The 16,717-nt window shown below is 33.3% G+C and overlaps 2 protein-coding genes and 1 pseudogene across 2 annotated transcripts; all 3 read right to left on the reverse strand.

The window, feature by feature from the left end:
- Window positions 1-1,323: 1,323 nt before the first annotated feature.
- Window positions 1,324-3,457, reverse strand: LOC133333868 (cytochrome P450 4d8-like). The gene is made up of 4 exons (XM_061542215.1): window positions 3,298-3,457; window positions 2,442-2,898; window positions 1,746-2,314; window positions 1,324-1,673 (listed from the first exon to the last, which is right to left on the reverse strand). The coding sequence occupies exons 1-4, from the start codon at window positions 3,455-3,457 to the stop codon at window positions 1,324-1,326; spliced, it is 1,536 nt and encodes a 511-aa protein (XP_061398199.1).
- A 1,578-nt stretch (window positions 3,458-5,035) lies between these two features.
- Window positions 5,036-9,253, reverse strand: LOC133333976 (cytochrome P450 4d8-like; annotated as a pseudogene).
- Window positions 9,254-9,901: 648 nt separating this feature from the next.
- On the reverse strand, window positions 9,902-16,120 carry LOC133334087 (uncharacterized). The gene is made up of 8 exons (XM_061542419.1): window positions 15,958-16,120; window positions 14,048-14,504; window positions 13,214-13,804; window positions 12,831-13,157; window positions 11,797-12,023; window positions 11,056-11,512; window positions 10,322-10,884; window positions 9,902-10,233 (listed from the first exon to the last, which is right to left on the reverse strand). Exons 1-8 carry the CDS (start codon window positions 16,118-16,120, stop codon window positions 9,902-9,904), a joined length of 3,117 nt encoding a protein of 1,038 aa, XP_061398403.1.
- Between the last annotated feature and the right edge of the window lie 597 nt (window positions 16,121-16,717).

Raw genomic sequence — 16,717 nt, forward strand, 5'->3', positions numbered from 1 at the left:
TTTATAACCCTCTCTGTTCCATTGGTTTGGGGTTAATCTCAGAACGAGTAAAAAAGTTATTAAATTCAACTTGTTCGAATATTGTACCCTCCACCTGAGGTGAGAATTTAAAAGACAATATGATTATTTCAATGAGAATATCACAAATATAAAGTTTAACATTTTTTCTCGGCGTATTTGAATAATTCGGCCGTACTGAACATTTTGCCATAGTGGGGAAGTTCAATATTGGTATACGCCATCGAATGGGTTACTCGAAGTATAGACTTCGTGTCGATCCGGTATAAAATCAGATGTTTTGTTATAATACTCAGGATCTCTCATCGTATTGAAAATTGAAATAACAAATTGTGTCTTGGCAGGAATAAAGCCATCACCTAAACGGGAGTGAGCTGTAATTATAAAAAAGGGAATAGGAAGGAATAAAAGGCTTACAAAAATTAAAATTTTGGGTAATTTCACGGCCTATGAATGGCACGGGTGGGTATGGCCTCAGTGACTCCTTTATAACACATTCCAATTCAATTGATTTAATTTGACCATTGTGAATGGCTCGATATTCGATTTTCCAAAAACTATATATATTTCAGATCGCCTTTTCTGTAGATCAGAATGCCGTGACCCTAGATACAGGGTAAAACTAAGTGCAGTTGTTGTCGTATCGTGACCCTCAAACATAAATGTATCCACATCCTCTTGTATATCATCATTTGACAATGGTCGACCATCAAGTATTGTCCTCAAGTGGATATCCAGTGGAGCCATATGTTTCCTAGCACCAATGTCATGGGAATCGGCTTCTTCATTTAAAAGTATCCCCTCGTTCCTCAATGATAGTTTTCGTAAATTTGTGCATGATTTGTTGATATTTATTTCGTCTTTGTTTATTCAGTGGACAGAAAATATAAAATAATATTTCCTTGTTTGTTTAATTTAACATCGTGTAGAACATTATCAGTTCTTATTCAATGAAAATATCAAATCCAATAAAAGGGCTTATTAAGCTTTCTGTTACGTCATAGTTTTATAATATTCGAAAGGGTTGATTTAATCTTAGAACAAGTAAACAAGGTGTTAGTGGGAATTTATGTGCAAAATGTTATTTTAAATATTAGTGTAAAGTGCATAACAACTAACATTTTGGTTCTAAGTCTGCGGTTAAGAACATCACAATATGGATATGTCCACATTATGGAGTGAATGTCTGCAAAAAAATCGTATGGCCTCGCAGAACGAGCTATAAAAACTGCAGAATATAATAAATCAACTGTGTAGATTTTGCTTTATTTATTTAATATATATTCATTTTATATCCAACCATTATTAAGTAGAGACACGTTTTTTTATTCCTAGTTGCATACCAGTTTCCGAACGTAGTACCATCCCAAGCATAGGTTTAATATCTTGACCTATAGGCAACAACTCGTACTCACGAAGAACCTTACAAAGAACAATTTTCATTTCCAACATTGTAAAGCGTTGGCCAATACAATTTCGAGGACCAGCACTAAATGGTATGTAACTAAATGGATTAGAGGCAGGCGATTCTGTGTGTCTATCTGGTATAAATTCTGTAGAATTGTCGTAAGTCTTAGGATCTCTCATTGTATGGTAAATTGAAATGAAGACTTGTGTAGAAGCTGGGATAATGCCATTACCCAAATTGGAGTGAGCTGTAAATAACAAAGAAGGATGTGAGAAATTTCAAGAAATATCTGAAAGCTCTGTAAGCTTTGACAACCTACTGTAAGGGAAATCTTCGGTAATTTCACGTCCAATTAGTGGCACTGGTGGATATAGACGCAATGACTCCTTTATTACACATTCCATATATTTCAATTCATTTAATGTGGTCATTGTAAACGGCTCGATATTCGATTCTCCATAAACTGTATATATTTCAGATAGCAGCATTTTTTGTACTTCAGGATGTCGTGAGACAAGATACAGAGTAAAACTTAGAGAAGTCGTTATTGTATCATGGCCCCCATACAAAAATGTGTCCACTTCCTCACATATATCATCAATTGACAATGGTCGGCCATCAATTGTTGCTAGCAAGAGGACATCCAGCAGAGCCATATGTTTCTTTTCACCAATGTCATCGGGATCATCATTTTGTCCGGTATTTTTTTCGGATTTTAATTGCATATCCAGTAATTTTCGTCGTTCCTCGATAACATTTCTTGTAAAATTGTGCATCAATTTGATGAGTTTAGTCTGTCGTAATTTCTTCAGTGGACTTAAAATTGAAAATATGGTTTCATGGTGCAGATAGCCTCGTATACAACGCCACACTATCAATTCGGTCAACCTTAAAAACATAAGCAGACAAATTGTAAAATTTTCTGCAGTGCTAATTCTCGAGGGACCTAATATGCCCCTCCAAAAATATGATAAAGGAATAATATAATTTCATTTAACTTTTATTTAATACTTACTCTTTTACAGCCATTGTATATGGCATAGATTTATCTGTCTGAGCATGGACATTAACACCCATTGCTGATTCCGTTATTATATCCAAGGTGGCTGGACAAATATAAGGCAAAATATCAAAAGCTGACACACCATCGGCTTTCTCCAATAAACAATTAACCAACACCGTAGATTGTCTATCGAAAACTTCTAAAAACTGTTCCAATATAGAAAAACTGAATGTGGGTCTTATTATTTTACGGCGGGCATGCCATTTCCTTGAATCGCTTAGTAGGAGACCAGTTCTAAGCCATGGTTTTAGAATGTTATATACACTTGATTTACCAATCTGGGTGGGATGAGCGAGAAGTTGCTCGACCAATTCAACATCTGACGTCACTATAAACAGACGATCCAATATCCAGCCTTTCATTGTATTTCCATAGAGTCGTTGAAATTCACATGCTATTTCCATAGCCTCTAAAAATTCCAATGAAAAACATTTTAATATATAATTGGTTAAACTGAGTTTGTCATGTCACTTTGTTATGTACTAGGACATTAAAAGTATAGGCTTCCAATTCATATGAGGACAGAATTATTCTGTGACATTCCAATTAAATATTGGCTACGAAGCCAATCGAAATTGACATACAATATTAAAGGCAGCTTAAAATCGATTAATTTCGCTTTCTTAAGAAATGATTCAGTCAATTAAGCTTCTCGTTTGTGGGATTTTTTTTTTAAATAATTCTGCAATAAATGAACCAAATTATTATTTCTTTCTTATTATGTTTTTATGGAAATTTTCTACCGAATTTCTCATTCTCAAAAACTATTTTTGTTGTGTTGCTTTTTTTAAATTACTTCACTTCTCACTTGAAGGCATAACCGTTGCTACATTGGTCACACAACCCAAAATTGGAACAACATAGGGCCCGGGAATGTGATCTGTATGTTTGCGACGATATTTTGTGGAGATATTAATTCGTAATGCCCATACGAATAGGACAATAAAAACGACCGTGAAGAAAACCATTTCGGTGGCAAATGAAAACTGAACAGCCACACAGATTATAGGTATATTATATAGGCACTTGTTTTTTCCTCCAGTTAATAATTAGTAATTAGCTAATTTTTCTATTTGAATAATTAATTCAAGACTTTAATTAAATTTCATTATTATCTTTTCAGTTTGTTGTGCTCACATTTATTTGTATTGATAGTAAAAATACTCTCCCGCCTAGCCTTAACAATGACAGAACTGAATTGCAAGGGAAAACGTGTGATCTGTTGTTACGAAAACATATAGAGCCGAACTAATCAGAAATAATCTTATATTTATAAAATTAACTTGAAACAGTTCACTATGGGCCAGATATCCCATTTTTAACCATAAGTAGATGGTAGTGGGTTTATGAAATAAATAAATATCACATATAATGATTTGTAGGACGTTATTTACTATCCTTCAAACGATAACGGCGTTAAAATTTTTAAATTTTGATGAAATCAAATTATTTTTAAAAATGGTTTTTAGAGCCACTACTTACAAATGTGAAATCAGAATTTGTCGTTATTTTAAACTAAATTTAATATATGATTTTTAATTTATTTTATTATTGACATTTCTAATCCGTGGCTCAATATGTTATTTTAATTTTAAAAAGTACGTTCACCCATATCGATTTTCTATAATGTCAAAGCATAGACTGACATTTTCTAGCAATGTTTATCAAACTCCAAAAAAAACAAGCAGAATGAAAAATTACAAGTACATCGTTTGGCAAACGCGGCAATGGATATGGACCAACATTGATAATTATAGCAAAACGCCTCAAAAAGTCGAAATATTGGAGGAATTCTTAAAAGGTGACTAATATAACATTTTTGACATTACAAAGTACTAAAGATAAAAATCCGAGGTCTCAATTTTTACCACTGATAGTACTCTACAAAATGTATAAAGGGGGAATTGTAAAAAATTGAATTGTATATGATATTATTAAAAAATTGCAGTTTATTTCGCGGAAATGCCCATATGTAAGATGTTTAGCTACACTAAAAATAGATTACACACGTGTATATTCGTAAGTATAATAAACATAACAATTGAACTAATTAATTAATGTCTACTTCTATATTATAATTTTAATATTTGTTCAAAGTTTGCAACGTCGAATCAAATGCAAAATTCAATTAAACGTATGAAAATATCAATTATAATGAATAAATCAAAAAATTGTAATCGTTATAGATAAGAGGTTTGGTTTTTTTCGCTTTGGTATTTCAATTTCTTTCTAGGTTTAGGTGAGGTGGGGCCACGTTTTGGTGGAGCCCTCACATAAAAATTCCACCCCATTTTCAATATTTGGTAGAGCTCCCATGAAACTGCACTTTTATAGATGTGGATATATGTTTACAATTTGTGTGCCTGTTAGGGAAAACAACTTTTTTTACAATAACTTTTTCTATATTTGCCTTTATATTTTTAAATATTTCCTTCAAATACAAAAACACACCCTCAATCTTATAATGGATCACATAAAAAACACTTTTGATTTTATTTCCTTCATTTAGAATTATTACAAAATAATAAATTAAATATTTAAATTTTTTATTTAGAAACCCGCTTCCTCATGCCAAGTTGCATACCAGTTTCTGAACGTAATATAATTCCAAGTAAATGTTTAATGTCTTGACCCAGAGGCAATAACTCGTATTCGCGAAGAACTTTACAAAGAACAATTTTCATTTCCAGCATGGCAAAGCGTTGACCAATACAATTTCGTGGACCAGCACTAAATGGTATATAACTAAACGGGTTGGAGGCGGGCGATTCTATGTGCCGATCCGGTATAAATTCTAACGGATTTTCATAAGCTTGAGAATCTCTCATTGTATGGTATAGTGAAATGACTAGTTGTGTAGAAGCTGGTATAATGCCATCTCCCAAACTGGAGTGAGCTGCAATTCAAAGAAGAAAATCATTTTAAAAAAATCCAGATAGGTTTTGTGATCGTTAACAACTCAACTCCGTACTTGAAGGCATTACAGTTGTTGCATCTGTCACACAACCCAAAATCGGAATAACATAAGGACCAGGAATGTGATCTGTATGTTTGCGACGATATTTTGTAGTGATATGGATTCGTAAAGCCCAGACGAATAGAATACTAATAAAAACTACGGTGAAGTACAACATCTCGTTACCGAATGAAAACTGAAATGTCAAACCTATAATATGATTATTATATATATATATATGATCTTCCACCCAGTCAATAACAACTTCAGTTAATTCATTAGTTAAACTATTTGAATAAATTATTTTAAGAGTTTAATCCCATGCCATTATTATCAGTCAGTTTATGTGTGCTTAAGAGTTGTTTCTAAGCATCAATGTATACACAGTCATTGGATTTATTGTAGCCATGGGTATAAAAGTGTCAATCTCCATGGTTCCTTCATATGTGATCTATGTTAATATCTATACGAATAAAAAAACAAAGAGCAAACTATTGTAATTATAAATTTAACCATTTAATGCTAGGTATTTAAATTTACAGTTATTCAATCAATAATGTTTTAATCGATCAATTATTCGCACGTGAATGTTTTGTCACAAGGTATACATCAAAACATATACATACCTATGTTATTAAGTATGATCATTTTCGAAGGGCTAAACAAAACATATGTCAAAAATCCTCAAAATACAGAAACATTTTCTTGTTTTTTCTTTTACTTTTATTCATAAGTACATAGTAGAAGAAATATGTAAATTTTTGTATGTACACACTCGCTTCTTCATACCTAGTTGCATACCAGTTTCCGAACGTAATATTATTCCAGGCATAATTTTAACATCTTCACCTAAAGGCAACAGCTCATATTTGCGAAGTATTTTACAAAGTACAAACTTTTATTTCCAGCATTGCATATCGTTGACCAATACAATTTCGTAGACCAGCACTAAAAGGTATATAACTAAACGGTTTAGAGGCGGGCGATTCTTTATGTCGATCTGGTATAAATTCCGTGGAATTGTCATAAACAGGGTCCCTCATTGTATGGTAAATTGATATAAATATTTGTGTAGAAGCTGGAATAATGCCTTTACCTAAACTGGAGTGAGCTGAAATCGAAAAGAAACTATAGAATATAAGAATATGTCTAATTCATCTATAATCTTTGACAACTTACTATAATGAAAATCTTCAAACAGCTCACGCCCAATTAATGGTACTGGTGGATATAGACGCAAAGACTCCTTTATCACACATTCCATATACTTAAGTTCATTTAATTTGGCCACTGTAAATGGTGCGATATTTGTTTCACCAAACATCGTGTATATTTCAAATAGCATCATTTTCTGTACTTCTGGATGCCGTGACACCAGATGCAGGGTGAAACTAAGGGCAGTTGTTGCTGTATCATGACCTGCAAACATAAATGTATCCACTTCCTCTTGTATATCATTATTTGATAATGATTGTCCATCAATTGTTGCTTGCAAGAGGACATCGAGTAGAGCCAGATGTTTCCTTGCACCAATGTCATAGTGATCATGATTTGTTGCGGAATTGTTCATAGATTTTAAAAGTTTTTCCAGTTCTTGTCGTCGTTCCTCAATAACATTTCTTGTAAAATTGTGCATCAATTTAATGAGTTTAGTTTGTCGTAATTTCTTAGTGGAGATAAAATGGAAAACATGGTTTCATCGTGTAGGTAGGCGCGCATAAATCGCCACACTAGCAATTTTTCCAACCTTAAAGAAACAATTGAATACGGAATGACTATAGCTGTACAGAATCGAATATGAAGTAGCATATACAACTGGACTCTAACTTCCTGTAATGTTTTATCCCCACTTTCGTAATAATGTTTATTTGTTGCCCTGCCCGATATGCTTGTGTACAATTTCGTTACTTGAATAACTGGCAAACCTAAAATGCGTTAGTTATTAAATGTTAATTGACCCTATTTTGTGATGATTACACCATTATCGATATTTCTGTTACTATATACAAACGGACGAGGTATGAGGTATTTTTCTATGCCGAATATAATTATGTATATTGAACAATTTTGTTTTAATTTTTTCTATACTCACTCTTTCAGTGCCACTGCATATGGCATGGATTTATCTGTCTGAGCATGGACATTAACACCCATTGCCGACTCCCCTATTATATCCAAGGTGGCTGAACAAATATAGGGAAAAACATCAAAAGCTGACCAACCATCGGCTCTCTCCGACAGACAATTAATCAGCACCGTTGATTGTCTGTCGAAAATGTCTAAAAATTTTTCCCATATTGTAAAATGAAATGTTGGCGTTATGATTTTACGGCGAGTATGCCATTTTTGTGAATCGCTCATTATTAGGCCAGTTCCCAGCCATGGGTTTCCCAACTTATATAAACTTGATTTGCGTATTTGAGTGGGATGAACTAGAAGTTGTTCAATCAATTCAACATCTGCTGTTACTATAAACAGCCGATCCAATATCCAGCCTTTTATAGTATCTCCATATCGTTGCTGAAATTCGTTGGCTTTTTCGATAAGTTCTAAAAAAAGTAACAAAAAAAAAACAAAAGAAAAGAAAAATGAGCAGACTATATGACCGGTGTGGTGTTTAGAATAAATGGTAGACTTCTAAATATAACATGCTTGATCACAACTATACAAAAAAAATTAAAAAATCAACAGGCGTTAAGTTCGTATGTTGAAGGGTAATATGAACTACACCAAAATGTAACCGGACTTTATATTTATAAAGATGATATTACAAGCAAGTGGATCTATGCCGAACAAAAACTTTTGGTAACCCATCGGTCACCAGAAATGCTAAATTGCAGGCACTTTTGATGGCATAGATACAATTTTCTGCAAGACATACTAAAAAAATAGAACGGAGGAAATTCTATAATGTCTCAATCAGAGTGTGTAAGAGATATTCATATGAATTTTTTACACAACATGAGGTCTATTATAGCGAACAATCGTGCATCATTAACTCGAAAATCACGTTTTTTGAATTATGCCTGTCTTGAAGCAAATGAGAGATATGCTTGCTATATCATGAATATCTATCACACGGGTTGATTGAGAATCTTCCCTGCGTGAGGTGTGAGAGTCAATTGAATACTAAATAATTTTATTATTTATGATTTGTTTCAAAGATATTGTTAAGTGATATTAATTTTGCTTGCCGGTTTGTACCCTTAAACATGGTAGAATATGTGACGTAATATATTTTGTGAACTCTTCTAGAAAACCAAGCTTTTTATCAGAATCAAAAACGGACTTTCGAAATAAACGACTCATATATACTGTAAAGGTTTTCATCTTCAAAGGGAATTTTGTTTTGTATGTATCCTTTTACATTTGTACACTTTTTGCACAACAATTAACAATTTATTCATATATAATATCATATATTTTAGTCATATTGAATTTTACTTAAACGAGAAAAGAACCAAGCTCCAACCGTTTGACAAGCTACAGTCACAAGTGTTTACGTTAATAGATTTGAAAGTTGCTTCACAACTATGTACCATACATCATAGATAAAAGTACAAACATTTTGTTCTCAAAAATGAGGAATATTTTTACTCAAATATTCACATAAAACACTTTGTTTCTTACAGATAATCTTACTTGAGGGCATTACTGTAGTTGCCTCAGCCACACAACCCAAAATTGGAATAACATATGGGCCCGGAATGTGATCTGTATGTTTTCGACGATATTTTGTGGTGATATGGATTCGTAACGCCCATGCGAATATAAGAACAATAATAACAACTACCGCGAGGTATGCCATTGCGGTGGCGAATTAAAACTAAACCGTCCCAGCAGTAATAATAAGAATATTATATATACACAACCTTCTTCAAATAATTAATAATAAATTATACAATTTGAATAAATTATTGTAATTTTTTTACTCAAATGTTGAGGGCTGTTTTCGTTTTGTTTCTCACCAAATAATGAATGCAAAAAAGTATTCGATCTTGGGTAGTTTCTACGACCCAATTTCTTTGATTCGTAGGTGAGCTATGAAAATATTAATTGAAGAAATAAATAAAAACGATGAGCTAATTATTTCAAATATATGATTAACAAAATGCAATTAATTAATAAGTGCTAATCGTTTAATTATTGACGTCATGTTTGGCTTGTGGTGATCGTAATAATGCGTGTAGTTATAAGTATTCAATATAACTCAAAATTTAATTACAGAAAATCAAAACAATTTCAAAGCAGATGGTAAAAATAAAATACAAACCTATTTATGTGTCGAACATTACGTCACATAGCCGAGCAAGGTAGCCTAATGAAGGTGATTACCATTTACTAAAATCAAAAGTGTGCCTTGACGAAAGAAGGTATTTATTTATTTATTGTGTTTTTTCTTATTTTTTCTTTATTCCTTACAAAATGTATAAATAACATATCTAACCGGTTGTTATTATGTAGACACACGCTTCTTCATGCCGAGCTGCACGCCTGTTTCCGATCGTAATATAATTCCAAGTAATAGTTTGATATCTTGACCCAGAGGCAATAGCTCATATTCACGAAGAACTTTACAAAGGATCATTTTAATTTCCAGCATTGCAAAGCGTTGACCAATACAATTTCGGGGACCACCACTAAATGGTATATAACTAAATGGGTTTTTGACATGTGAATCTGAGTGACGATCCGGTATAAATTCAGTGGGATTTTCATAAGCTTGCGGGTTTCTCATTGTATGGTAAAGCGAAATGATGACTTGTGTAGAAGCTGGAATAACGCCATCTCCTAAGCTGGTGTGAGCTGAAATTCAAGAGAAAAGAGGGAGAAATTTGAGAAATATCTGACTGATTTGCAATGTTTATCAACATACTATAATGTAGGTCTTCAAAAATTTCACGGCCAATTATTGCTACTGGCGGGTATAGACGCAACGACTCCTTTATAACACATTCCATATACTTCAATTCATTTAATTTAACCATTGTGAATGGTTCGATATTTATGTCTCCAAAAACGACATAAATTTCATATAGCAGCATTTTCTGTATGTCAGGATGTCGTGACACCAGATACAGAGTAAAACTAAGCGCAGTCGTTATCGTATCATGACCTCCAAACATAAATGTATCCACTTCTTCCTGGATATCATCATTTGACAATGGTCGACCATCCATTGTTGCCAGCAAGAGGACATCCAGCAGAGCCATGTGTTTCCTAGCACCAATGTCATCAAGATTTTGTTCGGTAGTTTTTCCGGAATTTAGAAGTTTCTCTAGTTCTTGTCGTCGTTTCTCAATAATATTTCGTGTGAAATTGTGCATCAATTGTATGAGTTTAGTTTGTTGTAATTTCTTTAATGGGCATAAAATGGAAAACATAGTTTCTTCGTGAAGATAGGCTCGCATACAACGCCACACGATCAATTGCATCAATCTAAAACAAAAAGCAAAAGAAGATGGGTTATCCGTAGACCAGATTTCTAACTTAGTGTAACTTTTTGCGATGGTAGGAACTTAATTGTGGACTGTTGAGCGTCCTTAAAAACTATACAAATAATCCACGAGCTCTGGCGACTACTGATTGCTTATTATTTTTAATACTCACTCCTTTACGGCCATTGTATACGGCATAGATTTATCGGTCTGAGCATGGACATTGACACCCATTGCTGATTCTGTTATTATATCCAAGGTGGCTGAACAAATATAAGGCATAACATCAAAAGCAGATGTACCATCAGCTCTCTGCATTAGGCAATTAATAAGAACCGTTGATTGTCTATCGAAAATTTTTACACATTTTTCCAATATTGCAAAATGAAATGTGGGTGTTATTATTTTACGGCGAGCATGCCATTTTTCTGAGTCGCTTATTAGTAGACCAGTTCCCAGCCATGGTTTCAGGATGTTATATAAATATGATTTCCGAATCTGGGTGGGATGAGCCAGAATTTGCTCGATCAACTCAACATCTGCTGTTACTATAAACAGATGGTCTAATATCCAGCCTTTTATGATATGTCCATACCGTCCCACCATTTCATTTGCCTTTTCCATAGCTTCTAAATACGAAGAAAACAGTATAAAAATATTAAAGATCACTTTTTAATACTCAAGATTTTTTTTAATATTCCGACTTTAATGTTTTGTGTTCCCAATGCGGCACTTAAAGTATTTTAGTTTACTATGATGTGGAAGACTGCAAGTAACGTTATGTTCCGATAAAGTTAGTGTTTTTTCTCGAACACTAATATTTTGGTCAACGCAGCAGATATATGTAAAGCGTAATGTTTTTTGCCTTTTAAGTTATATTCCTTATATGAGAATTTAAAATGTTTCTCCTTACTTGAGGGCATCACAGTAGTTGCCTCAGACACACAACCCAAAATTGGAATAACATAAGGCCCCGGAATGTGACCTATATATTTGCGACGATATTTTGTAATGATATGGATTCGTAACGCCCATACGAATAGGACAATAATAAAAACTACCGTGAAATATGCCATTTCGTCGACGATTGAAAACTGAATAGCCACAGTGGTAATAAGACTATTATATAGACACAAACTTCTGCAAATTATTAATTAATAAATTATACTTTATGTATAAATGTTCTAATTTCATTTTCTCTAAATGTTTATGTTTGTTTAGTTTTTTCTCTCAGCAACATTAAATGCCGAATGGTAAGGCTATGTTGTCAAGTCTGAATTTCTGTGAGCCACAAAATACGCACGAAAAACTCGAAACGACAAAACTATTATAAATGCATAAAAATTAAATAAAACATATCGCTCATTTGCTGCAAGACCAGCACAAATAAAAATTTTTGATTTTGCAGAAAAAGTGTTTAATGTTTTCAACTGACTCACACATTTCAAGGAACAGAGGAACTTATACAGCTTGTCAATTAACATGTACAAGAGATATTCATCTGATTCTTTCACACAAAATAAAGTCTGATATTGCGAATAATTCTGCATCATTACCTCAAAATTCAGCATCTTTGATTTATGCTAGTCTTGGAGCATAGTATAAAAGGTGTTAATCGTTAATCTATTTGTGTACTTTTGTTTTGCCCCTGCTAATTATAACTAATTGTTTAGGGATACATATTCTGTATGACCCAAATTTATTGAATTACAGAACAAAATTAATAATTACAGAAAAAATCAAATGTTCATACGATGTATGATAAGAAACCGGGATTTTCTCCATTTTGTCAGTTCCGTGTATTGGATTTTGTCTCGTTTTTGTGTGCTTTTTGATTTTCATTAATCCTAATTAAAGGAAACTCCTCAAATCAGTTCTTTGTTCTTTTATGGTAATTTATTGCAAAACTTATAAAAAACAAATATCCAATAGTTTACTCATGTAGACGCTCGCTTTTTCATACCAAGATGCATGCCAGTTTCTGAACGTAATATAAGTCCAAGCATAGGTTTAATATCTTGGCCCAGAGGCAATAGCTCATATTCGCGTAGAACTTTACAAAGAATAATTTTAATTTCCATCATTGCAAAGCGTTGACCAATACAATTCCGAGGTCCAGCACTAAATGGTATATTACTAAATGGATTAGTGGCTGATTCTTTGTATCTATCCGGTATAAATTCCGTGGGATTTTCATAGGCTTGCGGATCTCTCATTGTGTGGTAAACGAAAATGAACATTTGTGTAGAAGCTGGAATAATGCCATTGCCCCATCTAGGGTGAGCTGAAATACAAAAGAAGAAATAGGCTACATGCCAATATGTAATAGCTTTTTGATTTCTGACAACTTACTGTAATGGAAATCTTCGGTGATTTCACGTCCAATTAGCGGTACTGGTGGATATAGACGCAATGACTCCTTTATTACACATTCCATATACTTCAAATCATTTAATTTGGTCATTGTGAATGGCTCGATGTTTGTCTCTCCAAAAACTGTGTATATTTCCGAGAGCAGCATTTTCTGAACTTCTGGATGCCGAGACACCAGAAACAGGGTAAAACTAAGGGCAGCCGTTGTTGTATCATGGCCCTCAAACATAAATGTATCCACTTCCTCTCGTATGTCCTCATTTGACAAGGGCTGGCCATCAATTGTTGCCTGCAAGAGGACATCGAGTAGAGCCATGTGTTTTCTTGTACCAATGTTATCGCGATCATGATTCTGTTCGTTGTTTCTCTCCGATCTCAATTGTTTCTCCAGTTCTCGCCGTCGTTCCTCAATAACATTTGTTGTAAAATTGTGCAACAATTTAATGAGTTGAGTTTGCCTTAATTTTTTCAATGGACATAAAATGGAAAACATGGTTTCATGGTGCAAATGGGCACGTAAACAACGCCAAAAAATCAATTTTGTCATCCTTAAAAAAACAATATGCCAAAGAATATTGGTTATTCGTTTACCAGATTCCTATCCTAGTCATAAGCTATATAAATAATCAACGGACATTGACGACAATCGTTCCATGTCTGACATATGTGCTATAATTATAAAGATTGCAATGGATCCTCTCAAGCATAGTCAATTCATCTAGTCGACAAATGACAATTCCTATGGAGGATATAATTTGGTAACTTTATTTATTATTTAATTCAATACTCACTCTTTCACAGCTATAGTGTATGGCATGGTTTTATCGGTCTGAGCATGGACATTAACACCCATCGCCGACTCTGTTACTATATCCAAGGTAGCCGAACTAATATAGGGTAAAACATCAAAAGCTGACCTACCATCGGCTCTCTCCGACAGACAATTATTCAAAATCGTTGATTGTCTATCGAAAACTTCCAAGAATTTGTCCAATATTGCAAAATGAAATGTTGGTGTTATGATTTTACGTCGAACATGCCATTTTTGTGAATCGCTCATTAGTAGACCAGTTCCCAACCATGGTTTTAGAGTGTTATATAAACTGGATTTCCGAATCTGTGTTGGATGAGAGAGTAGTTGCTCAACCAATTCTACATCTGATGTTATCATAAACAAACGATCCAATATCCAACCTTTTACAAAACTCCCATACAATTGTTTAAATTCATTCGCTTTCTCTATTACTTCTACAAAAAATAATAATAATAAAGAAAAAATCATAGTGAATATACAGTTTCATCCAAATAGTATTATTCATATAAATGCTATTTTCAAGATAATTTTTATTTCATTACAAAAGGGGAAGATTTACAATAAAAACAAAAATGGTCATACAAAATCATTAACCGCGCCAAACTAAGGATTTCCGAGGCACATTGGGACAATCGAAATCTTTATGTTTGGCGGGCTATACAATAGTGATTTTTAGTAGGAAAATTGTACACCCCATGAGAACCAAATTTAAGCCAATTCCACAGCCTGTATTCCAAACCTGTATCTTAAATATTGCAGACGGACATGTATAAATCCAAGCCTATTAAAGGCCTTTGAAAAATATTTTCAAAAGTCCACGCCTTTTCTTGAAAAAATATTTTTGAAAACCAAACCTGTTAAAGATCCCTGAAAAAAAAAAACATTTTTTAAATCCTCGCCTGTGATTACGGATTTCAATTGTAGCGTATAGATCGACTCCAAAAAACACAAAAAATTAAGTTTTCAGTTCAATTCATTCCAAAATTATTATCTGATCTTCAAAAATTATTATTGTCGTTATCCTTGACCATAACTGGAACTTCATGTAAAATGTTAAAGCGATCAGCGCTATATTTCCGCCCTCCAGTGTTGTATTAGTTTACTTAATAATATCTGAATTCGTAAGCACGTGTAAATATCTACGTGTAACTCCCACGCCCGAGTGCATACGACAATATAATTGGTATCAATTTAAAGGTCAACAACTCCTCTTACATATATTAAAAACTTCTTTATAAAAACAGGCATGCTCATTCTTTGGCCCGATCCCCTTCTCCAAGTAAAAATTTGCGAAGTTTGGGACATAATTGCGGCCTCTGGAGCGACCAGAATATCAGACAAAAATAAAGTTTTGGTCCATCTCATCACTTAAATATTAACCGATTTTTACCAAAAACAATAGTAGTCTTCATTGACCATAACCCATCCTACGTGCAAAATTCCGTGAAGATTGTACCATTACTGTGGTCTGATTCGTCTTTACAAATTATAATGGACAGATGGACGGACGGACACACATGTCTAAATCGACTCAGCTAGTCGATATATGACAATCGGTATACTTAAAGGTGGGTCTACGACCAATATTTCGCGGCGTTACAAACTCTTGGGGCTGCACAAAGCTATAATACCCTGACAACATAGTTGTGTAGGGTATAAAAATCAAAGGTAACTGTTAGTATTCTTATAAAAAAATACACGTGAGTTTCTAGTTCGTAATTTTTGTGTAAACCACGACTGTGGAAACAATATTTTGCAGATCCACATCTTGTATAAGTCCTTATAAACATTTTAAAAGTGGAATCTTCTTAAATTTCTGTAGAAAAATTACTCACACTTGAATGTCATAAAACATGTAAAATACTTTCGAATTACTTCAATTCTTACTTGTGGGCTTTACAGTTGTGGCATCAACGACACAACCCAAAATCGGAATCACATATGGACCCGGAATGTGATCTGTATGTTTGCGACGATATTTTGTAGTGATATGGATTCGTAACGCCCATACTAATAGAGCTATAATAAAAACTAACGTAAAGTATGCCATGTTAGTGGCGATTGAAAACTGAACAGTCTCAGTGATTATGGCTTTATTTATATTCACAATTATTCCTATTTTATAAAAAAACTTATAGTAACTAATAAATTATATTATTTGAATAAATGATTAAGAGATTTTTAATCTCATCTCATTATTATCAGTTTAAAAAACAATGTTTGCCTCGCATTTGTTTCTAACTAATTGATTTTTTTTGTACACACAATTATTCTCACGACACAAATCAATCTACAATCTACTTCTAATCGATTAATTATTTATATTTATGTGTTTGGTCAGAACCTATTATTTATAGATATTCCTGTAAATATAAAAATTTAGTTTAATACATTCATTGTTATATTCGCGACATACACATGCCATTAAATATTCAGTTTCTCAATGGATACCAAATCATTATGCAATATTCATATTTGTCTTTTATGGAAGCCCCTTATAACCGTAACCCCTCTCTTTTTTTAATATGTTGTGGAATTTCGATATACTGTTTAATAGTTGGTTTAAAACAGTGCAAATATATAATTGCCATATGTACATATGTATTTAATCAATAAAGTGCTAATCGATCAATTATCGATATTTTTC

This window comes from Musca vetustissima, unplaced genomic scaffold, assembly GCF_032173495.1.
Source record: "Musca vetustissima isolate MV318-11 ecotype Yass unplaced genomic scaffold, APGP_CSIRO_Mvet_v1 utg586, whole genome shotgun sequence".
In the NCBI taxonomy this organism is placed as follows: domain Eukaryota; kingdom Metazoa; phylum Arthropoda; class Insecta; order Diptera; family Muscidae; genus Musca; species Musca vetustissima.